Raw genomic sequence first — 26,181 nt, forward strand, 5'->3', positions numbered from 1 at the left:
AGGAGGTCCCTGTTCCCCTGATGAACTCATTGAGTGTCGTTGGCCATGTTTCCATTTTAGCGCCAACGCCGCTGCCAGGTGAGCGGCGCCTTCTCTACTGGATAAAGGAGCGGAGGAGGAGAGGGCAGAGGTTACAGATGTGGCCATCATGAAACTCACATTTTCTGCGGCCTCGCTTACAAGAGAAATAAGAAAATACAACCCAGCGTTCAGAGCGCACAAGTCTCCCCATAAGAGAGATGCAAGTTTGGCATTGTGATATAATTAAAGGGTGCAGTGTCTGCAATAATAGCAGAAGTTTAGCAATGGCAAGGAGGTACGGAGATACAGTTACAGCAGCAGAACTGTTTTTCAGGAAAGAAATAATACAGTGGCGGGAAATAATCGACTAATTACATCGGTTGGTCGACTAATCGACTAACTGGTCGGTCTATAATCCGCCAGAAAATGGTGAGAAATGCCCATTATAATTTCCCGCAGCCCACGGAGATTTAAATGTCTTGTTTCAAAATCGAACGATATTCATTACACACCTTCATATATACCAAAGAAAAGCAAGATTTGAGAAGCTGGAACCAGAAACTGTTGGCATTTTCGCTTAGATAATTGCTAAAAAGATTATTTAACAATCAAAATAGTTGCCTAATTGCTGGATCCCTATTTGATGTAATTACTAGAATATTTCCAGATGTTACCGTAAACTCCCTACTGCGGACTGCATGCAAGTGCTGAACCGTAGAAATCACTGCTTAGTGAGTCAGTGGACTGAGCCTGCATGCAAGCATCAGGTGAAAACAAAGACAACAGTGTCTTTTATCTGCTCGATTGGATTGAGAAGAGTTCGCCATCCTGACTAACGGAATGAGGACGACAGACACAAAACAATGAATTGACTAGAAGATCATGTGCAAAACAAACTAACGTTTTATTTGTCCTAAACTTTTCTCTTTGAGATTGAAGATAATGTACAAAAGTGAGAAAAATGAGCTGTGAGCTCGAAGTTCACGAATCGAGATGAAAATGAGAATGATCAAGTGTACACAGAAGAAGAGAAACAGACATCGTATAGTATCAGACAACTACTGTAGCCACATAGCAATGTATACATTTTTCTCTTTTTTTAGATGAATTCTTCACATTATCTATAATGTTTTTTTGACACTCTTGGCGTGAGTTAATCATAAACATGGAAAATGAGGTTTTACTTTCTGCTCAGAATGTGCTGCAGAGGTGCCTATCCGCCCTCCTTAGACACGGCAACGGTGCGCCATTAAGACCATCTGTACATGACAGCACATTATCTTTGTTGGCGTTAGGAAGGGGACATCATTTTGTAACCGGTTAGCAAGGCGGTGCTAATGAAGGCCCAGCGTTAAGTATCATCACTGAAACATCAAAGAGGATCTCCAAGACAAGAAGATGACTCGACTGGTGATTCACCACAAACTCATCTCGAGATACGCAGAATTAGGAAACAGAGGAGAAGAAAACTGCCTTTACCCTGCATTAGTTTACCAGTTCAACATGACAGTTCATGATTCCTTTGTTTTGTATTGCGAGTCACTGCGCTTGATACCCGAAAGCCGCTTATGCGGCATGAGGGCCGCCGCTTTTTAATTCCATATCAAACCCCCTCGTGAACGGAGTGCAGTTCAACACATTTACACAGTATGCATGTGAAATAGCATCACAGAAAAGTACCACCATACGCAACTGGTAAAAGCCTAATTGTTGATGGCTAAAATTAGAGTAGGACTCGTAGAGAGACAGAAACACGTTTATCTTTACGCCGCAGTGAGATGTTATTTCTCTTTGAGTGTCTTCGCTGTATTTCCAGTAATCCCTAAGCTTCAAACACTGCCAAATCAGGAGAGATGTGAGATGCATCGATAAAAGATGTTTCCATTGACCTTCCCATCATGATTTCAGCAATTGTGTGAATTTTCTTTTTCCCGTAACTTAAATTAAAAAGGAATGCTTGAAATAGAAAAGTAAAAAAACAACTTAAATAAAGCACATTCGTTCCTTTTGGTTTTACAAAGTAGCATCTGTGATGCAGTTCACCAGTTTCAACTGTTCTACAGCGCTACAGTAGATAACCGTATATGAGAGTCTGTGTTGCAAATCCACAGTATGCAACTAAGAATGTATGAAGCGTCACATAAACCTTTTACAGTGTTGTACAGTACGAAGACTGTAACCTCAGATTTTGAGCATAAAAAAAAAATCATGTATTGAAAAATAAAATCGGAGTAAATAAATCGTTTTTCATCAAAATGACGAAAAAGATAAGATACAATTAGACAGCATTCCTGATGTAACAAAAATCTTTAAGACAGTCTGTGATAATACGTCTTACGCAAAGGAGAGAATACCTAAAGTGAATGTATGAAACAGTCTCAATTTAATACTGATACCTCTATATGACCTACATAAGTAAACGAGACCATCAGTGAGAAGATTGTCTATTTATATAGTTATTCTTAATGCGTCGTTATCGGGTTTCCGCATGAAATCGGATGACATCATGCAGGTTCACCGGAAAGTCCTTCAGCTCAGACTCTAGCGACCGACCCGCCGCTGACAGACTCAGATCTCACTCAAATAAAATAAGTGCTGTGGACCAAGAAAACACGATGACTTTACCGTCAAAATCAGTTCCAGTTCCTTGTAGTAGCTTTAAAAAGCACAACAAGCAGGATTTCCTTAAAAAAAAAAGTCTCGACTCATACAAAAGTAATCCCTCTCAATCATCACTTATGACCATCTAGACGTGTGTGGTAGTGTCTGTATCTGCAGAGACCCTGCCCTCTGCCTTATTTTGCAGCTTATTCGTCAACCCTCATAAAAACGTAGTGACCGGGTGCCAGGTCGCACGCACGCAGCCAAGACGAAGGTAAGAAAATGGCGGACTTATCCCTGAAAACACAAAAGTTTGTCTGGCGTTGGTTTTTCACCCACTTGGGGAGCACCGGAACCCTCGCTGAGGAAACACTTTTTTTGTTGTGGTGACAAAGTGCAACCTACAAATCCTACTCGTTGTGGCGTTAGAAGAGACAACTTGCTACACACCGACGCTGTAACAGTCATGTTCATACATCTGGAGTCACTGCGAGCTCCTGCTGAGCTGTTTTTGATGGAGAAGCCCAGTGTCAAAATACATCTTTCAAACCATGCTGTACTCAGCCACACCTTCTACTGCACACACACTGAAAAAAAAAAAAGGGACATTCACAAATTCCCTCCGTCTGTTGCTGAATTGAAAGTGACAGCAGCAGCAGTTTCCCTCCATTTTGCCAGTCAGGGTCCAGTTATGCCCCGCAGAGACGCCAGCGCGGGCCTCTCTATGTGGGGAAGCAGATGCCGCAGCACTCCATACAGAATTCCAGGCAATCTGAAGACTCGCAGCAGACGTCCATGATGCCACAGTCCATGTCACAGGGGCTGTTGCAGTCGTCGCCCAGGTCGTCGGCGCAGCAGCAGCAGCAGCAGGCCTCCGACGTGCACGCGCCGCACGAGGCCTGCGTGGCCACCATGTTGCAAAGCATCAGGAACTCGCAGAACAGGCAGGCCAAGATGCAGTGGACGCAGCAGTCTGGGTCAACGGCAAATCAGCCAGAGTGACGAGTTGTAAAGTACAATAAACACATGAATAAAATTAATTCATAAAAGAGGAACACAGGAAACACACAGAATTAGAACGTGCATCAGAAGTAAATCAAAATGCAAACGCTCAGTACGCAGCGCTGAGCGGAGAGGCTGAATGAGGAGTTGCAAGCTCGGCAGGCTGACAGGTGGAACGGAGTAGGTATAAGCAGTAAAAAGAGTGAGGGCTAACTAGGCGGCGGGGGGCTGAAAGAAATAAGAGAAATTCAAAGAAATTAATTCCTTTCCTGCAGTTTTGATTAACGAACCGTTAAATAATTGTGGCATTATCATGCAAACGGCTCGGTTGATCACACAAAGATGATTACCGAAGTCCAAGAGTCCCTCCTGGTAAATAGGTGGATTAATGCGGGCAATGCTCACACCCCTCCGATTAACATTTAACCTCCTCGCAGAGACCGTCTTTAAATCGCCGGCGGCAAGTTTCAGCTTGTTGTGGAGCAGCAATAAAGGGTTCCCCTTTAAATTACCAATATGCCCATTAACCATCGCAAATCTGTTTCTGAACGGCTGAATTAGTTTCATTAAAACGCTTCCGCCTTGAATAGGTAATGAAAAAGAACAAATGAAATGTTTTGCTTCTGCCGACGGTGTGTTAGTAATGTCAGTGCAGGATGCAGAGCCAAAGAGTTTAGAATTCTTTAAGTCTCTTCAATATCGTTATGTATAGCAATGTAATCAAATCAATTTACCTATTTTCATTTTCCAAGAAAGGAACGCAATCTGAATTCAGTCAGTCACTTTATAAAAGCTGAAGTTATTTTTTTTTTATTGCACTAAAACTCTTTAAGTGAAACGTAAGACATAACACACAAGGTGAGATTAAATAGAGAACAAGGATTGTGTATGCACAGCCCACACATTACATCACAATTCATGCTGCACACCAGAACTTCTCTGCAGTTGGATCAGAGTCAGTAAATCACTCGGTAAGTGTGCCTGGCATATACTCCTTGCAGCTGTCTTCCTTTTTTGAACCAGGGGCCAGTGCAGCGCCACTGCTTTGGAGTGTTAAAAAGACATGATGTGGATGGATGCAGAAAAATAGCATTACAAACAGGGTACATTTGCATAACTTTCATCAGCCCATCCAGAGCTGTCAGAAGAGGCTGTTACTGATTGGGTTAGAGGGAGAGCGAAAAGGAGGAGAGTGTGGAGGACAGCATGGGGAAGGCAAGCTGAGGACCGCTGGATGCTCATGTTTGATTAATCAAAAGTAGAGGGGAATTTTTCTTCTTTTTTGTTTTACTCCATTTTTTGCAGCGCTCAGGGCTGCGGAGCTGACCAGGAGCACTAGCTGCCTGTGATACAAACAAGATAGCGAAGGGAACATGAAACGAGCAAGTACGTACGTGCGTGCGTGAAGTTTGAATGAATCTTATTATCCTTATCTGAGGCCATAACACTGGCAGTGATGGAAGACGCATGAGGATAAAAATCACTTCCGAACATCTGGTGTGGACATGCAAGTAAATCGCTGCCAGGCAAATCGTGGATTTGTTTCATGGTGGCAATAACAAAACTGATGCTACCTTCTATACTGGCATCCACTGCAGTGTTCTGCCATCTGAGTGTTGCAGAATGCCACTGAGAACAAATAAACGCTGCCCGGGCCAAAGCTCCATGAAGAAAACCTCAAAGTTCAGCCTAACAAACTTTGAAGGACCCAGAGGGTATAGCCATGGCAGCCTTGAGAATGTAACGGCCTGTGAATACGGTATAAACACAGCACATAGGCATTAAGCAGCGGCCGGCCATCTCAGCTATTCACTTGGATGTATAATTCAACACCAGCGATTAGTCTGGATCTTAGAGAGGCGAGTAAGGAGGAGGAGAAAGGGGGGGGGGGGGGGTCGTATACTGTACACAAGAGAGCTGGACGCGAGGCACATCTCCCGCGAAAACAGAGAAAGACAGACGGACAGGCAGACAGAGACACTGGGTGAAACCAACCAACAGACAGACGGAACAGCGCGCACTGACACCGCTCCTGTTTAATGTCAGCGAGCGCCGATGAAGCCCAGAGTTTGCAGGGGCCAAAAAACAGCGTCCGGCGCCTCTGAGGAAATAGCTAGAGACATCTGGAAAGCTCATATGAAAAAATGTATATATATAAAAAATGAAAAAGGGAGCGGCATGACACAAAACAAGCTGGATGGGCCTCAGAGCGGCAAGCTGTGCAAAACATTCAAACTTACAAAGAGGGAGAGAGAGGGCGAGATGGACAGACGGACAAAGATGAAGAGAGAGAGAGAGCGAGATTGATCAGACAAAGCCTCGGTGGCCATGGAAATGCACATGGGTAAAGAGGGCAGAGGATGTGGGCTGGATAGAGAAGGTCCACAACATAGACTTTAAAGCAAGCCTGTTTATAATGCATGACTGAGGGGAAAAGGCGAAGCTAGAGGACTAGTGCTTACACAACACACACACACACACACAGACAGACATCAAGGGGACTACGCTCACGGCCTTGGCCCTATATCTCTAAATGAGCAGCTTGGAGGCCTTAACTGATTACACACAATTAACAAAAACACAAACTGGATGACAAGAGTTGAGGCAACCCACCCTGCTGAACAAAAGCAGCGTGTTAAATGACTCCTCAGAAGCGGTGGCGTTATCACACAATTGGCTACGGTGCCAACGGCGTGTGCCAAGAAACACAGAGAGCAGCGGAATCCCCAGAGCTAGCTCCTGCTAGCTGACGCCTTTTTATTTCCTGTGTTCAGGGGGCTGTTTAGGAGGCTAATTTCACAGGCAAACAGATTATGTTAATCCGTGTAAACATTCAAACACCACAGCTTGGCTGTTTTCCGTGGGGGAAATAAATAGTCGAGAGAGAACATATTGATTCTGAGAGCTCTCATCTGCAAATAAGCAACACAAGAGCCATAATGAGACAGACTTGTTGAGCTGCTGCCGTTAGATTTATTTTTTTGAACCCTTTTCTCTTCTGTTCTTTACCAATTAAGATGTTGAAAACATGACTGGAACGTCAGGAATCCCTCTGGTGGATGCGTCCCACCTTTACTGCTGTGCAGTGTTGTGGATGTGTGCCTCCTTGTTTGGTTCGCCCGCAAGATGATCCGTTGCATATTTCAAGTCAGGCATCATCAAATAAAGATCTGACTGCCAACTTTTCGTCCTTCAATTAAACTTGTATCTCAACCTGACCATTGTGGATCGTTTAATAACGCATAACATCACATTATTTTCCATCTTCACCTCGGAGTAGAAGCCCATAAAAAGGCAAAAACAGCAAAGGTTCTTTGGGTTTGATGAATAGAGAGGACGTGCCCCTCTGCTTTAAAGAAACATGCCTAAACCCTCATTCTGTCTATGCTTCAGAACACATGCATGTCCACAAACACACGCACAGCAGCAGAGTACAATAGGTGGAGGAGGGATGCGACGTTAATGAGGGCCAGGGTGGTGCTGACGGGATGTAGGGAGAAGCCAGAAAGGGCCCAGAGAGGTGTGAGGGGCAGTGAGGGGCCCGGGGAAGGCTGGTCACGACTTAATAGGCACCCTGTGCTCTCGGGCCTCGTTAGACGGTCACACCTATCTCCCCTATGGAAAAGGACCAGCCAACCGCCTTCATTACTGGACTCACCTCGGCCTTGCACCTGACAAAGTGACGGCTTCCCTGCATGGCAAACGGACCCTCTGACTTGTTGTTAAAGAAAATAAAAGCAACAGGAGCGGGATAAGATGTCATTTGCTTGACGGGAGTGATAAATATGAGAGGTCGTGCACCTCGCATCATTAAAAGGTGAGAGAAGGTAAGGATTTATTATCAATATCTTATTTCAGCAGAGAAATCCCTGTGATGGTGTTGGTTTGATGGCATATCATTTCACTGTGCGACAGCAGGTCGCGATGCCTTCATAAGGATTTTTGCTGAAATCAAACTGAACATCAGAATCAAAGTAATTGAGAAATAAATCTGGACCCGAGCATCAAACTACCGTACTTTTCGGACTATACGCCGCTACTTTTTACCCCACGCTTTGAGGCGTCGGCTTATAGTCCGGTGCAATTTATATACGGATTTTTCCGTAGCTTTTCTCCGCCACAACAACAACATCAACTTCCGGTTCCGGTCTAACACAACATTTACTAGTTCCCACACAGAACAGTTGCTACCAGCAACCCCTCTGCTACCAGCTGTTACTGACAGGGTCGCTACAATATGGATGAAGCACCTTTGACCTACCTCTCACTAGGACTGTTAACAAAAAAGGTTGAACGGCAAGATGCTTTTAACAGTACATGTCCAACTCGCTAGCTTCTAAGCTAATTTTAACATTACGGCAAATGGGGAAATGCTAACCGCGATTAGCATTTGCGAATATATAATATATCTTTGTACATCTTTTCATGCAGACATACTTTCATTACAGACTAAGGTCTCTCATGGCTACCAAACGAAAAGCAATGAGGCAATAACTGTTGTTGCTCACAGCTCTGAATAGCTGTTGTGCTAGCAGCAACTGGCCAAGCCAGTTAGCCGTAAATGCTATTCAGAGCTATGAGCAACGTAGACACGCTGCATGAGAAGAGCAGCTTTTTCTCAAGTCTGCCAGTGGATCCTAACAGCGCGGAGCAGTGTGAAAGAATCCATCATCACCAACTGGTTCCGAAAGGCTGGACTACTGTGAGATGAAGAGGACAGCGCAATGAGGAGGACAACGCAAGCTCAAGGGCGGATTTGCCTCGGGAGCAAAGTGACACTGAGGGTGCAGAGCAGCTATTTTCAGTAGTTAAGAGAATATCCTGAAGCTGATTTGACAGATTACATTGTTGGAATGCGTTGTATTTATGAACAATGGTTAAGGCGCTGTTCTATGGCTTATGACTGACCAGGATTACATCTGTTTCACATCCCATTACATTGTTAAACGCCACTCTGACAAATGAATGTTGGTGTATTTATGACTGGAGCACTCGATTCTGCGGCCGATGAAATGGATGTTTAACCAACAGAAGATGTGATGCAGAAATTGAAGCAAGCAAGCAAACAAGTGTTTGAAAAAAAGATAGCATCAATGCGTCTGTGCTCTCTTTTCCTCGGCGTGGCCGTTGCCCTGTGTGTGGACACTCACCCTCTGGTAAAGGAGGTTTCTGCGAGCCCGTGGAACTGCCTTTACTGCGTCTGCTGCCGTCACTGTTGACCGACAAGCTGGACCTCAATTTCCTCTGCACCCTCTGCGACACAAGCGTGGACGGCTGCTGCTGCTGCTCCGTCGTCATCGCAGAGGCTGATCTCGTGCCAGGGCCGGACCCACCCGTGGCGGCGCCCGCACCGATGTTGCCACCGCAGGAGCACGTACGCGTGGCCCTGGCTCCGCCGACGCCAGGGTGGATGCCATTGCAGTTACTCAGCGTGCTGTTGTGGCGAAAGATATTTTGGTCCTTGCCAGCGTCTCCCTCGGCTGGCTCCGAGGGCACCGTCTGAGACTGGGGTTGAGCTGGAGACGTGAAGAAAAGAAAATCATGTTTACTCATGTTTAGCAAAGAGCCGGTTGTGTAGTTGCAGGATTCAAGGACAAGTTAAATGATTCAATTTACGCTTTCTTGCATGTTCCAGCTGACTACTGAACAGCTGCATGCTCAGGGTCTTAATACAAGACAATCTAATATAACTGAATATAGAAACAAAGCAGAAGGCTGCTTGTTTATTCATGCTTTTTGATGCAAATGAGGAGGACAAACCACTGAAACACGCAAGCATCAAAAGGAACTAGCGGTTTACTGTAATAACTGACTAAATGTAATGTCTATTTTTATGGAAAACGAAAGAGTTGTGGATTCCTGTTACCCGTACGGGAGTGCGAGCGTGATAACCCTGTTACTTTATTCTAACTGAAGAGAACTTTGTCTGCACTCTCTGCACCTGTGATGTTCAGCTCTTTCAAACAGAACACCGTAATGGAGACACACCTAAATAATTCTCGGCAAATCTTGCCAACGTTTCCCCTAACACGATCATATCGATCACATGGCAAACATTTCAACCCGGAATGACAGAAAGGAGCGCGGAGAGATATAGGATGCTCATATGTGACAGGTTCACGAAAAGCCACCGCTGCAGGCAGACGAGACATTTGTGGGAGCGGTACCCAGGTGAGTTACGACTGTGCGGGGAAGGGAGATTAATGCGGTAAAAAAAAAAGAGAGAGAACGAGAGCCTGTGATACTGTGCATATACAAAAAAAAAAAAAAAAAACTGCTGTCTGCAACAGTAATGATCTCCTTTCCTCTGAAAAGCTCAGAGATGGCCTTTCTAAGTGCATGTGTGACAGCAACAGAAAGTCAGGAGACAGCGACCTGTCTGATAAGAAAGAAGGCGAAGGATGTGAGTGAGCAAAGGAGGTGGCATTTTACTGAGAGAGTTACCTGCACATTCAGCTCTACTGGGAGTTACTCCTACATTACCTTCCCGCCACATCAGAGCCGCTGTGCACGGGCACGCGCCGCCAGTGCACGGTTAACTTGAGAGTTTGTGAATTATTCATCTCTTTTTAAAGTCTGTGTGTGAACCGTATACGTATTCATCTTTTCTTTTCCTATTCTATACATACATTGAATGTATGGTATCTTCACCACCATACTTCACAGCAGTGGAGCACGAGCTGAATCTAGTTGAAGTGCTTTGCGGCTGTCCACAAAAAAATAAAAAATAAATAAAATAAAATAAACCACATTTTCCAAAGGGGAGGCAAACTGACAGCGAAGTTAATACGATGCTGGTAATTTCTTTCCATCTCTGTTTTCTTTCTGTCAGCTCACCAACAAGTGCAATTACGGTTAACAAGAGAGGGAGAGAGAGTGTGTGGGAATCGGGCCTCGCGTCTTTTTAACAACACATCACCCTGGGAGAGGCCGGACGCGGATGTGGATGTAAAACAAAGCAATTAAAGACACACACTGGGGTTTTTTTTTTGCCTTCTCCTCGTTCAGGCTTCTCCATGCTGCCTCGATAAACAAATATAGACTTTAGGGATCAGGATTCCATGCAATTTGAATTAGACAACTGGGTAGCGCACGGTAGAATTCATTATGCAGTGGTTTAAGACCAGGTTGATGGATTTTTCTTCTCCAAAAGACAAAAGCGTTGCAGTCTGCCCATGACAATGTGGGGCGAGACTAAAGCTCGCTAACAAGGAGACGCGGAGTATGCTACAACTGTTCTTCAGTTTTACCTCTGACAGCTTGCCACGTTTTTCGCCTCTTGTTAATACGTGCAATTTTCTTTTCCACCAGTCTTTTGCTTTAATGCTTGGCAAACTGTTAATATATAGGAAGCTAGGAGCACACACGCACACACACCACAGCTAAAGAGGCACAGCAATAATAATTCACCCGTTTCTTGAGTATCACGTCAACACAACAGCAAACCTCCTGCCTAGAGGATGACTTAACAAATCAATCACCCACATAGTACCTCGCATAATAACAGTAGTTTTTCCCATTTAGGCTAAACTCAAACCCACATAAACACACGTTCATGCACAAAAAGGCCAAAGTAGACTGGGAGGCATAATTACCTTTCCTTTTGAGGAAGTCAAGCTTTCAATTTAGCAAAGTATAAATAGTTATTAAGAAACCACCACGTAAAAAACCAGAGTACATAAGCGGCGACTCAGGTTACTGACACACTGCAAAGCCCCAAAAAGTGGTTCAAAGTCTGCAGAGAAGTGTGCCTCAGTGGCACGTTGCTGGATCGCCTTAACACAGGCAGGTCTTTATTTTCATCCTGATGAGCGCCTGTGACTGAGACGAATGGACACAATGGAGTAATATTCATAATCATTGATCATGATAATGACGATACTGTCAAAAAGATGGCAATGACGGACTTGTACAGTCACCGTGAGACAAATGAAGACGTAATGAGAGAAAGCAGAAGTACAGTGAATCCTGTTGGATTTGTGCGACGCTGGTGAGTTGGCCCATCAGAAACTTTCACTGTACCTGCAGTGCAGTGAGAGAAATGTGTTCATTAGCACTTGGCTGTCGTGTACTGTAAACCTACGGACAATAGAGATTCAGGAAAATTCATCAAGTCCACTTGGAAGAAGCCAGAATTTGGGCAAAGTTGGACATGTCATAATATAATGCAGTCATGACATTTTTGAAAATTAAGTTTAATTCCGCATTCGAGGACTCAGCCGACGAATACAAATATGAGCGGGGGCCTGTTGATAAATGTGCTGCTGCTTTGTCCCTGCTGCATAACACAACAGGAACCACAAACGGCATCAAAATTTGATACGAACTCCCGGCAACTTTTAAAAAAAAAATCATACGCGGTTGTGCATTTGACACGAGCTCGTGGAGATCGGTAGGTGTCCTGAGATAACCGACAGCACACAACCTGACAGGTTGCATTAAAACACCATGTTCTGGAGGAAGAAGTGGACACACACGCACACACGCACACACATCAAATTGGACTTGTAACCGCCCAATTTCTAGCACATCAACAACTGTTGAGCGTGTACATTTGTAGTTGAATAAAACATGGTATTCCCCTACACACACTGTCACACACATCACAGGGGAAACTAGGGGGTGAGTGGTTCTTGACTGTCTAAGCAGCATCCCAATTTGGTCCCAGCTACTAGTAGCTGACAGCCTCAAATATCTGGGGAGCATTTTTAAAAGGCCAGTGTTTGATGGATTCATGAAGAACACACAAATATAATTGCCATTTGTCACAGAGTCTTCAGTGGCTGCGCCACACAGGGACCGAGCGCCGAGGCGCCTGGAGAGCGCTGGCGCTGCGCCAGAGCCGTGCGCTCTGTATGTAAAACGGAGGATATAAACACCTCCGTTTTTTGTCACAGAAAACAGGTCCTACAGGAGGGAGCTGGAAATTGTACCCAAAAGACAGAAGGAAGAAGAAGATGAGTGTATATATATGTATATGTCACAAGCCTACTGGATCCCCACCACACACACAAAGAGCCAAACCTACCAGGAAGCAATATGCATGCATGCCAACTGAAACAGCGCTGTATAATAAACAAGAACTCTAAAAATAGTCAAGAACATGAAGATATAACGCAGAGGGTCAAACAGGGGCGTGTGTGGAGATTCTCATTTACACGCCGCGATGCCGACAGTCGCAGGTAAGGCAGGGAGTTTCTGAAGCTTTGTCCATTTTAATATGAATGCCCCGGAGACAGAGAGAAAACAGGAGAAGGGAGCCAAAAAGGTGTTTGCCCAGGCTTATTAGAATGCCCATCATAGAGAGCATGCAAGTTATCCCAACGTCACATCACGTCAACCAAGTAAACAACACAATCCAGATCTTGTATTCATCTCCGAATAGCCGTTATTACGCAACGCGACGAGTTTGTGAGTTAAAAGTGAACGGAAGTGGAGAGTGGAAGTCTTTTGTTTTTAGTTACGAATCCCAAAAAAGCAGAACGTGCAGAATACACAGCGACAGTTAGCTTTGAAATGCTAATTCCACTGACACGGCCAGTGTTTTGTTTATCTTATTGCGGCCGCGTATTAGAAAAACATGTATATTTTCTGCTCGGCTGGGCATGTACCTGCATGATTGAAATGCTAATTTGTAAATGTGCAATGACCTACCACCACCACCAGCACCTCCTCTCTCTGCCAAAACAGCCCGAGGTATCATCTCTCCTCCTAACAAACAGCAGCGCGTGGACCAGCCCCTGCTTTTCAATCCAAAGGGATATATTTTCTCATTAGAAATTATACATCTTCCCTGTCCATATTTATAGACGCAAAACCAGGGGAATTATACTGTAGAGAGAGTGAGAGGGGACAGAGAGAGAGAGAGAGGGGAAAATAGTACAATGAATGTTATTACAAAGGGCTCTGATTGAAATTTTCCTTGGGCGTATCAAAGACCCGTTTACCGTTTGACCTTAAACTCCGGGACAAGGACTTTCTTCATTGTCTAGAAGGACGCATTGGCCGGAACAGACAAGCGACTCCAGGATCGTCATTCAAGTGTCCCAGCACAACAACAAAACCCCACTAACTGTGATTAGCATCAACATAATGCAGATATAAGCGGGTGTGAAATTAGAGCAAATTGGTGGATGTCAACTGGCAAACCAAGAACGAGCGTTCGATTGGAAAATGAAGAGACTCCTGCAGCGGAAAGACGCGGGCCGTCTTTCGAAACGGTGCGGCCTCGTCTTGAGCTGTTTAGAGTGGACGGCGACGTGGCACGGGCGAACACTAATGTCACTTGTTCCAACAGACGTGACAGAAAACGCGACTCTGGACATCGCACACCGCAATCCTGGCCCTGTCAGTCGATACACACACGCAGGCGATGTTTTGTATTTATCCAAGATGAAATGGCGATGATGGCGGCAGCGCGGGTGATGATGGCCGCTGAGGATAGCTAAATTACCTGCTCTGATATTGGATCCTCATCAGCAAAAGTGACAAGCTCTCTATGCGTGTGTGTGTGTGGGGGTGTGTTATGGCAACCTGCAACAGAACTCTATTAGCCGTCTTCACCTGTCAAGGCTGATCACATTGTGTAGCGTCTCACTTTAGCAGGAAACATCCCATTCCAGGGCCCATCAGTCAATATTGCTCAGCTGGTTTTCAGTGGTGACAGACTTATTTTCCCCGCCCTGTTTTAATTCTCCGTGACAGTCATTCAAATGTGGCTCCTCCAACCTGCTGAAGGGGAAGTGACACGCGGAGACAGAGCTTAATATTATTTCAGACCCCCTCCCTCACCGCCGCCGCCCCCCACCCAACATTGAGAGGAGCAGGGCATCGGGGATTTACTCATTTCAAATTTTGCTGCTGATTGAGTGGAAATAATACCTCCCTCCCCGGACCTTGTTCTGCTTAATTACATTTTACAGGAGCAAATGCAACTTGAAAGACAAGAGCTTGATTTGAGGACACGAACCTCTCAGCGTACCACGTGCAAGAGGCTGGCTAAGGTGTGTGTGAGTGCTGTGAAAAGGGGGGGGGGGGGAGCAGGGGGTCACCAATTATCCTTTGATTTCAAAACGGAACATTTTCCCAGATTAATATGTCCGACTGCTATCTAAATCATTGACAATCCCAATGAAATGCCATTTTCTCTGACATGAATCACGTTGAGGGGAAGTCGCTCGCACTCAGCCCACCCCCCGAGCTCCGACCACTGGAGTCTCCGGTCTCTCCACTGTTGTGTGGAATTTGGCACGGTTTGCTAATTTGAGTGCTACTAATGTAGCAGAAGGCAATGCATCACGGAGCGTTCAAAGCCTTGCAACCTGCTGCTGAGAGAGACACACTAAATGGTGCCTTATTCTCTTCCTCTTCCTGGGATGAATTTGTACGAGCCTGTTTCTGCATTAAGCAACGTCAAACGCCTTTTATTCTCCCTCATCTGCTTCCTACCATCTAAGAGGGGAGAAAGAGTGTAGTATAAAGTCAGCCGAACGCACGAGTGCAGAATCTTTAAAAAGCTGCACATCTTGCACGGATTTAGGCTTTACACGGCTAGCTCCCACAATTTCTAGAAAGATCAATTATGACGCGACTCAGAGCGGGCCTGAGGGAGCTGCCAGGCTCCATACTCAGAGAAAAAAAACGTGCCCCACCCTCTCCTCGCTGACGACTCAAAACAAAAAAGCAACAGAGCAGGAGCGAATGGGAGGGGAAGAGGCGGGAGGGAAGAAGGGGGAATGGGGGTATTTCAGTTTCAGTTACATCGATGACTCAAATATTCCACACAGCTTCAAAATCTCCTCGCTGAAGCAGAAGTTCCACAGGAAACTCACTTGTTTGAAATTCAACAGCAGGCGCGCAGATGTGCACATGCGCACAAACAAAAGGTGTACGCATGCAAAACAGCAGACATCAACCACACACACCAGATAAATACAGTGTGCATCTGCGGCCGATCCACTCACAGCAGCCACTGCTGGAGTCATGAGATGAGGATCTGGCAGAAGCTCAAACACTCCCGAAAAGCCAAAATACAACCGAGGTCTGTCTCTGGGTCAGAGAGGGGATAGACAGTCTATCAAAATGCCCCCACACCTAGTTCCTTTATTTGCTCAGTATCAATCTCAGCATTAACCCTCTGCTAATGGGACAGCTGTGGGTCAGCGCCTCGCATCTTCGGGATGCCAATCAGGGCCTTAAGCTGAGAGATCAGCCTTCGGGACAGAGGTGCTCGTCTGCCTTTGAGTGGCTTTTTAAACACGGAGACGCCCGTATCGATTTTAGCTCTAGCCTGAAAGAGAGGAGGGGGGAGGGGGGGGAGTATTGCACTAGCCAGGGCCTCCGTGTCGGCAGCGGCTGTCTGTGTGTCTGGACGGGAGCCATCCCCAGGTCCCCGGTCACCCTCCACTGATCAGGGGGCCTGACAGAATGACCTAGCAGAGAGGCACTGAACCTGCAAACACGAAGAGGGCAAGGAGCTGGAGGATCGAGGGGGTCGGGGGCAACATCAGCAGAGATCTCATAAAAGAAAAGGGTTTTAACCTTAATGTTGGAGCCCAAACCCTGTTAGAGGCCAAGTAATCCCCCCCTGCGCTGCTCTCATTTGAACTGGCTGATTTTTTCTTTTTCTCTCTCCGAGTGGCTTGTGAGAGGGACTGACGCTGTCTGCTGTGGCATTGGTTAGAGAGGCGGTAATGATGAGCAGAGCAGTCCGTCTACCTCTACCTTCAGTATTTATGCATTGTGTACAATTTGATGCATTATGAGAGATTCAACCGACCAACAATACAGAAAGTAGTCGAAAGTTGCATCAACTACGATATAAGTGACAGTTCTCACCAAAACTAAAAACCATATTTTTCCACTTACTGTCCCTTTAAATTGATGAATCCATGCAAATATATACATATGTACTTTTATATCGGTAACGCTTTGAATGCAGGACTCTTCTTTCATTATATACTGTGGTATTGCTGAACACGTCTGCACCACAGCAGACACGTGCTGCAAAAGAACCCGTTGGACACAAAGGTCAATTGGTGTGAAGACGTCTTTGAAAGGATTACTGTTAATATTCAGATTCTCTGCAATAAAGAGCATAAAGAAAAACCCCTCTTCCTTCCATGTACATTATGATGCCTTGTAACATAAGTGCTTAAAAGGACTGCGGTCCATATGTTGAGGTATAGTCATATCTATCATCATTTGGCTCAAGTATTTTGAATATCTTTTAAAAAAGAAAAAGAAAAAATGAACAGTCGGCTCGGGCACTTCGGGTAAAATATGCTAATTACCACACTTGAAATTTCCCATATGAAATCTATCTGCACCAAGACAATGAGAAAATAATTACAACAGAGGTAGAATCACAATGGCTATTTTAATCAACCCCTACACTAGCATTTCACCCTATTTATACAGATCCTGATTCCATGACCCACTAGTAAGTAATCACTTGAAAATTACGGCTCCGTTATAATAGGTCTGCGCTTTAGACACATTATTCCTGCAGAGACAATGGGCTCTGAAGATTACAATAAAGATATGAATCTTGCATAACAATCACCATGCACTTTGTAGGGTTTAAAAAAAAAAAAAAACATTCTGGGGCGGAAAAAGAAACTGTCAGGAGGTTAAAAAGTATTTAAGTACTTTAGCAACTTTTGGAATATACATGAGGCAAAGTGTGACAGTCTGAGAATGTTGATTCAACACTTCCAGCAAGAATATTTCAGCACTGATGATGAAATGAATGATGAAGAGGCACTTGCCCTTTGTTTTATCTTCATCCAACTCTGCCCAACTGCCTAGTATAATAACACTTTATAGGTTTGTATATAAATCTGAATTGTAGCACCATCAAGGAATCTTTTTCGTGCAAGAAAAGGTGCGGGTGCAAGACTCTTTTCCCCCCCCCGTTACACAATCCCTTTTACTAGGGGTCACAAATTCACTTCCAAAAGGTCAATTCTGCACGAAGGTGTGCCACTAAAGAGTCCAATCAGGGACTCACACAAAGGCCAGAATAATGTCTTTCTTAAAAAAACAAAGAAATGACAGTCATGTTATTTGACCTTCCTTTCTCACGACAGAATATTCCTGAGATAAAAAAAAAAAACCCAGACCTGTTCTTTGGAAGCTAGCGAGGTCATCTTTATCAAACAGAAGAACTTATTTGACTATCCGGTGAATAATGTGACGCTTAAAACTCCTAAAACTGGTGCCGGGTGGTGGCAATTCATTCTGAGGCAGGGGCTGGAGGAGCCGAGGCCCTGCTTGCAGGAGATATCAGCTGCTTGAAAACCCGGAACGGTCTCTTGAGGAATGTCAGTCTCCCCCCGCAAGATACTCCCTCCTCCTCCTCCTCCCCCAGGATGGTGGAGCCACAGGAGGAACCGTTCACGGACAACGGCTCAACAGGAAGGGCAAAGTTTAACTCATTTTTTTCCGTCTAACAAGCAGCAGGGCAATGGCAACCACCACACTCCTGTATAACCGTGTGCATTGATGATACCCAGTTCATCATGATAATTTCAGCTTTTTAAGTCACACACACACACAATCATTAATTGTGTGGCGAGGTTCAGTCACTCCCTGTTAAATACACTGTTTTACGTTCCTGCTTTAAGGGGACCCTTCGGTTAAAAAGACAACTTGTCAAGACAATGTTCTCATGACTGAAATAGGATATGTGCCGTTATTACAACACTACAATAGGCTTCCTCTTGTTGTGAAAAGTCGGTGTCCAAATACTGTACACAAGCTTTCAATCGGACAGCCGGGTGTGTATGTGTGTGTGTGTGTGGGGTGGGGTTGCAGGATGTAGGCAGGCAGATGATTTCTTATTGATTTCCTGTTTCTGTGGAAAAGAGGGCTCTCAATTACCCAGCCAGCTAGCAATCCGATTGGTCACGTCCTCACCAAACAAAACCACAGTGAGACTATGACACTAATGGGTTAAACTTGATCCCCCCCCCTACAATCATTTTCCAGCTTCGATTCAACCACAGACAGAGAGACACGGGCACATAAAACTTTCACAAAGGTTATTATTTATTATCAGCGCACAGATTTGGGGGGGTTTTGCCTGCATTTGACAGGACTATAAATGTTCTTGTAACTCTCTCAAAAGAGAAGAAGCATATCTTCCTCCCTCAGAAATTCTCTTACTAAACTGTGTGTATGGGAAAGAGAGAGCCTTTGAGGTTGTGTGTCTGTGTGTGTGTATGTGTGTGTGTGTGTGTGTGTGTAGGGGGGGGGGGGGGGGGTTGACAGGGGCGACATCAATTACGACGCAAAACTGTTGTCACAGGGGCTTATCTGCCGAGATGAAAGAAAAGCATGCCTCCCTGCAGAAGTGCAATACTCGACACACACCTGCCAAGCTAGAAAGACCTCTTGACAGAAACTTTGTATTTTTTGCAACTGAATCTCTTTTCCTCACTGATTTAGTAAACACGCCACCGGCAAGTCATTAAGCTTGATACCTGAAAAAATAGAAAAGGCAGGAAAAGGCGCCCTGGAAAAGTTAACAACCTAGAAACAAAAGAACTGTTGTGGCAAATGCAAACAGAATCCTTATTATAGCGTGGCACTTACATGGATGGAAGCAATCAGCTGCTATTAGCCTTTGCTGACACATCTCACTCTTCTTAAGAACAATAAAACACACAAAGCTTTTAGCCGGTTTCATTTTGTGACCTGCAATCCATAGCTCAGTATGAAATCATTTCCCTGAACAAGAGGTGCATCTAGACTTAATTAGAGCTGCTCGTAAATCAAGCAGTTCAATGCCAAATTATTGTGTTGTACAACCTCCCCGTGTCGCGACATTTGCATGTTGCGTTTGCAACGTGATCATTTCAGAGTTTACAATACTTCCAAAGTTTTACCAAGTTATGAAATGCAGAAAAAAAAGAGCAAACTCATCATTATATGACCAAAAAATGTTTGTTATTGGCGTGGTAGATTATGGTTACGAGCAATATACCCCTATGTTATCTTAGCATGAAAGCTGAATGACACTGAAGCAGAGAAATGCCTCCAGCAGCTGGCACAGTTCTTCACCAAAAAAGGTAAATGTTTTGTACGGGGGAGGGGAAATGTGGCTAAGGTGCAATCAGTGCGTAAAGACAGTTTATGCCAAAACCACTAACAGGATTTCCCCTTTTTCCAAAACGCTGGGCTGCGGTTGAAGGGAGAAGCGAAAGTGGACACACGAGCCAAGCCTTGGTCACGATGGCAGAATGAGCGAGCGCGCACACCAAGAGGCCTCGGTGCTATCTCCGTGTTTTAATTGGAAACACCGAAGCCAATATTTTGGTTGGCCAACTGACCCTGCGTACAACTGTCAAAACAACTTCCATTCTTGACAGTCGGAGCGCTTAAAAAAATGTTAAATAAAACAATGCTAAACACCCGCTGCATTTAGCTCAACCATCCGACGATGCAAACGCAAAGTTAGGTACATTATTTTCACTCTCTCCAATGTGACGGCTCGTTGCTGTTTATCGTTAAAAAAATAAACAGCAGCAAGATATCCTTCTGTCCGCCCACAGCGGTCCCACGTTGGTAAAACTTACTTCTTACGGGCTTGCAATGATCCGGCTTCTCCTCCGTCACGTGACTCTGTCTTTCGGCGGCTGGTTTCCTGGGAGAGGGTGTTCTTCCTGACGATTCACTGTCGCAAGCATCTAGGGGTCACAAGCGTCGAGTGTGAAACATGGCGGGAGAAGGAAACACACAAAATATTACTCCGTTTGATTTAATGTCATCCCTATTACGAGCTCAACTGCTCTAAATGAACGTGCATTACAGCCACTCCTCCAAACGCGAGTTCACTTTTACTGCAGGGTCAGCCACGGTGGACTAAGCATCAAGGATAGCGGGACGAGCCGGAGGCGCAGAGGTGGTTTTTTGAGCCAGAAAAAACACGGGCCGCTGGCAAATGGTTGCACAACATGGCGGGGCGGTTCAGGTAAAGGCCCTGCCAGAGCGCTGGATCTCATTTTCTCTCCTTCTGTTACCTGCCAAGCTTATTTTCACTGCCACATAAAGGCTGCATTCATCTGTATTGGAACAAGTATGTGGGCAAAGACTCTCGGCCAGATAGCTGCGCAAGAACACGAGAGACGGTTTCACTCGTCTCTCCGAGCCGCGTCCTCTTGGCTTCTCCACTTCCAAGACTCGCTGACCCTTCGCTCATCGCACACACACTGCTGCTTTTGTTCAGTAAATAAACCTTCCACAATGACTTGAGTCACTGGTTTGGTGCCAGATGCCTGCTCATAGCTCAGTTTTTGTTTTTTTCTCATAGCTTGCAAGTTTTTCACTCGTCTCTTGAGCTACTTTTGCTGCCATTCTATAGAAGAGGAGAAAAAAACAAAAAAAAAACGGTGAGGAATGATTCAGCGTAAGCTAGCAATCTCGTTTTTAGCAAAGCTCGCCGCGTTTGTTCCAACGCCACAACACGCTCAGTTTGTAAGCAGTGATGGATGGGCGGGAGTGGAACGGATGGGCTCACGCCAGCAGCCCGAGATAGATATGGCACATACCTCAGCTTGGCGCTGATGTATGGTAGCGGCGGTTGCGTTAGCAGTACTGTGTGATGCATCTCGGTATTTAGTGATCACAGTTAGAAATAAATTGCTCTGTTCTCAGTACATCCACAGTCTCCCGGGAGGGGAAATCCAGTCTGAACTGCGACGCGCCTTTGAAGGTCCAGCGAAAATCCATTCGCAATCCAGCAGCCCCAGTGATTGCTTACTTTGTCCTACTTTGCTGTTTTTTGACAGTGCCATAATGATGCTTGGTATAAATAGGATGGTTAACGGTTCATTGCTTGTTTGAAGAAAAATGAAAAAGGGGGTGTTGGGGGGGTTAGCTTATTTTACATGTGATAATCTTAGGGGCAACTAGAAAGTTAATTAAAAACTATAATTGGCTGTGGTTGCTGTTAATAGTCACCAGAGCATTGCTTCAGACTTTATTGAGGGGGAAAAAGCTAAAAACATTATCGAGGCTCAACACTGAGCACAGATACTGATGTGTACTAAAAATCACATGATTATAATTTACAAAGACAAGGCTGATATTGTCCCAAGCAGAGCGATAAACGCTGATCTGCACCAGTAATCTGTTGATGCGGCTGGTGACTCATTTTCTCCCACATTTGACTGTAAAAGAAACACGAGTTCTCGACGGAATATGCCACCGATATTCATAGCTCAGCTTCATTGCAAGTGCACTGGCTGCATGGAGAGAAGAACAACCCATGAACCTTCACGAGAGAAAACTTCTGACATGCATCTGATGCATGATGATCTGATGTGAACTATGTTGTTGTGTGTGAACCAGTGCAAAGACATATTTTGACTTTGGGGAGGTTTTTCCTCACTCTCCTACTACTTAATGAAACATTACTTCAATTACATCTCGCCGAAGGACCTCTGGGAACCTCTCTCGGCCCCCTCGGGAGCCCCAAACCCCCGCTTTGGCCACCTCAATTGTGAATTAGTATTTCCCCCATGCTAGTGATTCCAGGCCTGCCGTGTGTGTGTGTGTGTGTGTGTGTGTGTGCCCTCCTTACCTTGTGAGGCTGACAGTAGGGGACTTGTCTCTTGCTGAGGGCCCTTCCCTGGCCCTGCCGGCCCATCCGGAGGAAGGACGGTCTCCTTGGACATGAGACAGTCGTCTTTTTTGGAACACACACACAGAAGAAAGTAGAAGAAGATCTCCTCCCTTCCCCTCAGCGGTGTGAAAACCAGTGTGTCATCATCAGCTGAGGCTTGAAGACACAAAGCAACACCGTGTCATCACTCAACACGAGACAGTCGTCTGCTTATTCACACGCAGAGAAAGTGACGTCGAGCCGCAGTGAAACTTCGTGGAAATTTCCCTTCTCTCGCTTTTTTTTTTAACATAAACTTGCTGAGACTCCATGTGCAGCCCATTTGTTCACACACACACGCGCGCGCGCGCACTCCTCTTTTCTTTCTAAAAAAAAGCGTCAGACTCTCGCTAAGTGCTGTTTATAGCTAAAGAGGATGTATTGTTTATAAAGCATAACTTACCTTTCAAACATGACAACTCCCTCGCTTCAAATCTGACTTATTCCCATCCTTCCTTCCTCCGACTCCTTCCCCGAAACGTAGGAGAAAAAAAAAGAGACGAAACTGGGTGAAAGAGTAACTTTAGCGTTCAAAAACTTTTCTCCGGGGAACCTTTAGCAGCCAGTGTGTCCCGGGTCCAACTTCGTCCAGATGTTGTTGTCGTATGACAAACTATCAATAATAGTCCTCTCGACGCGTTCGACGTTGAGAGGCGGTAGTTCGCTGAGGACAGTTGCGTCTCAAAACATTTTCATCATATCCGGATTCCTGCAGTCGCGCCAGTGAAGTGAAGCCGCTCTTCTCTCCCGTCGCTTCCGGTTGGCGAGCAGAGAAGTGAACAAAGCCCTCCCTGAATGTGTTCCCAAAAATAAAGTGTTGTGGAACTTTTTTTTCGTTGTAGAGGCTTATTCTACATTAAATATGTGGAAAGAAATGTGTTACAATGTATGTTACAAACTTGTCAAAACATCATATTTAGTGGCGCCTACTTTGGGAATTAAACATTGAATACAGATATGTGATTAAAAAATAAATCCCAGTTTTGCTGAGATGTCGTGGAGATAATCATTTTTAATTGTTTACACGTGGTCTTGTTTTTACGTTGACTTGTCACGTGACTTTCGCTGAGGAAGGCCATTAGATACTTTTGTGTCAGTATAATCAAGAGAATTTCCAAAGTTAAAAGTAACTCTTAATGCTTCATGTTTGGAAACAAATAAGTTACAGGATTTTTGTGTAAAATGCTTTTGAACACTTCTGATACAAGCTGAGATAAACTGGTTGTTGTTGCAGCACAAGGACAGAATTACAGATAACTAGAGAGTAAAATAAAGAACTAATAAGAGGTGCAAACCACCAAAATAATAATATAGTACAACATGAAACAATAGAGCTTTTGGAGAACTAAAAAATACAATGTAAAGTGACAGCAGTGTGGTATATAAAGTAAGTCAGTGAGATTAAATGAAACCATTAATAGTGATTACCCAAAATGCCATTCTGTGAAACCTCTGTCTTTTATTGCATACATATTATACATTGAATAATTTAAATATGATTGAATAATCCTAGTGTTGGGCTCCAACACTCACAACAGCTCAAGAAACACATAAATATTATTGTTTTATCAGCTTTACACTTGATGACATGTCCTAATTTTATTAGAATGGCTGATAAACTACGACATGTTCCACAAGCTTGATACAGAGAATGCCCCACTAGTAATGCGTGGCGTCTCAGATACCCCAGCTGTAAATCAAGTTGAAATACAACGGATTTTCTTATTCACTATATCTGTGGTTGTGTTGACAGAACTTTTTAATAGCACTACCCCTCCCAAATACAGGAAGTCAATTAGGATTTCATTTATTAGAGTTTTAGAACAGTTTGTTGATAAGAGGTTAAACCTCTCTGGGGTTTGATTGACCCCAGAAATAAGTCAGGTTACTCTGTAGTATAACATACTGTACTTTTTTACTGTCTGAGACCCGTGCTTCATTGAAACGTCCAGTATCTGAAGTGTTGGTTGGATCCGGGCCTCTAGCCAACGAACCAGAAAGAAACTGGAAGTCAGCTGGAAAGTTTGCCAACATGACTTAAAAGTTGAAACTATAAATATAGGCCAGGCCGGAATTATCATACAAACAACCTCTTGTTAAAGTCCCAGAAAGCTGCAGGTCTGCTGAGACCCTCAGCTCATTTAAATCAAGATTGAAGACTTTTCTGTTTGCTGCTGCCTTTAATTGAACCACATTCAATTCATATATGAATAAATTTCCTGCATTTCTGCATTTTACTACTGTATTTTATGTCTTACACTGTTCTTAATTGCTGTTAAATCTCCTTTTCTTTTGCCTTATGTTTTGATGGTTTTAATGGTTTTAAAAGGACTGCACAATATATCGCCATTTCCTCCGGGGCCGAGTTCGTGCAAGGCGTACACTATAAAACGCAGATCGGCAGAGATCTTTTCCAGACGTGGTTTGTGTGCGAGTAATTGCAGAATTGCGGCAGTGTATGGTTGATTGCGTGCAGTGTAATGTCTCAGGGAGACATCGATTATTGTTTCAATGTATGTTTTAAATCTCCTTTACTTTTGCCTTTATGCTTTTAATGGTTTCATGTGAAGCACTTTGAATTACCTTGTTGTTGAAATGTGCTATATAAATAAACTTGCCTTGCCTTGCCTCTTTTGTGACAACATCATCTTTCCCTTTTCTCAGTTTCAATTCCTATAATTCACTTTAGATAAATGGCAATGGAGCCTCATGCCGTGTCCTCTGTGTAGTCAGTAGGGTATTGTGCGCTGTCGAGCTGATTGCCATCATAGCCATTGAACCCTATTGGTAACAGTATAAGTGAGATTTAAGCCTTGGTAACATGAGTGTGGAGGTGATTGATGTGAAATATGCCCTCCCTCATTGACTGGCTGAACTCCATTTTCTGCTCCTAATGCAGAAATCACTCCGGGTCCCGAGCATAATGATTTACGATGAATCTGTGTCAATGTTGAACTCTGCAAACCTCACGTAATCCATCTTGCAGATATACCTACCTACCCCGCCCCACCTTGCCTGCTCTCAGCTGCCCGTCCCCTGCTTTCGCGATGGGAAGGTAAGGAAAGCGTCCTTCTCTCTTTCTATCCGTCTATAAGTGTTGAATCCATTACAGGCCTGATGTGTAATCACAGAGGACCTCTGTGCCCCCTCAGACTGTAATTACCTGCATCCAGATATTCCCTCACTCCATCCCCTAGAGCTGCTCAAAGCCAAGAACTCTGTTAACCGGCATGCAGTGCTTTCAGCGTGCCTATCTGGGTGGCAATGTGGAGATATATATGTGAGAGATGGGGCCTATAAGGAAAGAAATCAGGGATAAAATTGTATTTAAGTAATGGGATTTTGACCTTGCGGTGTGTAATGGCCATTACATACACAATAGTTCACCTCGGAGATTGAATCAGGCACGGAGCAAATCAAAGCCGGCACCTTGAAAAACGGAAGTCCCCCCCCCCCCCCCACATATGGAAATCTTCAGAGGGACTGTACACGCAGCGTGACTGCACCGTGAAATCAACCCCCACGTTGTCTGTCTTTGTCTCTCTTACACGGTGACATCGCTGTTGCTGCTGACAAACATTATCTTGTGTGTGATCATGTGCATAGTGTCACCCCCCCCCCCCCCCCCCCCACATCAAAATAAGTCGAAGTGGAGCCGGCTGTGTAGACACACTAGGCTGTCACACTGTGTCAAGCGTCGGTGTCATGCGTTGCATCTGTTGCAGTCACATCTCAGAAGACACAAGGGAAAAAAAGGTCTCTCTGTTGACTTCATCCGTTTGTTTGGCAGCCTGCCTGATTGCTGGAGTGCGTAGTGGCGAAGAGAAGCGCCGGGCTCAGTTTGGTGCACACGCTGCCAACAAGCCTAATCCGCCTTTCACTGGAAAAAA

At 44.7% G+C, this 26,181-nt stretch overlaps 1 protein-coding gene across 1 annotated transcript; it reads right to left on the bottom strand.

Annotated features, from left to right (window-relative positions):
• Positions 1-937: 937 nt before the first annotated feature.
• mdfic (MyoD family inhibitor domain containing) lies at positions 938-22,928 on the bottom strand. The gene is made up of 5 exons (XM_079294357.1): positions 22,695-22,928; positions 22,211-22,408; positions 20,205-20,315; positions 8,775-9,140; positions 938-3,595 (listed from the first exon to the last, which is right to left on the bottom strand). The coding sequence occupies exons 2-5, from the start codon at positions 22,302-22,304 to the stop codon at positions 3,345-3,347; spliced, it is 822 nt and encodes a 273-aa protein (XP_079150483.1). The 5' UTR covers positions 22,305-22,408; positions 22,695-22,928; the 3' UTR covers positions 938-3,344.
• Positions 22,929-26,181: the final 3,253 nt, after the last annotated feature.

Source organism: Melanostigma gelatinosum (genome assembly GCF_949748355.1).
Source record: "Melanostigma gelatinosum genome assembly, chromosome: 22".
NCBI lineage: Eukaryota > Metazoa > Chordata > Actinopteri > Perciformes > Zoarcidae > Melanostigma > Melanostigma gelatinosum.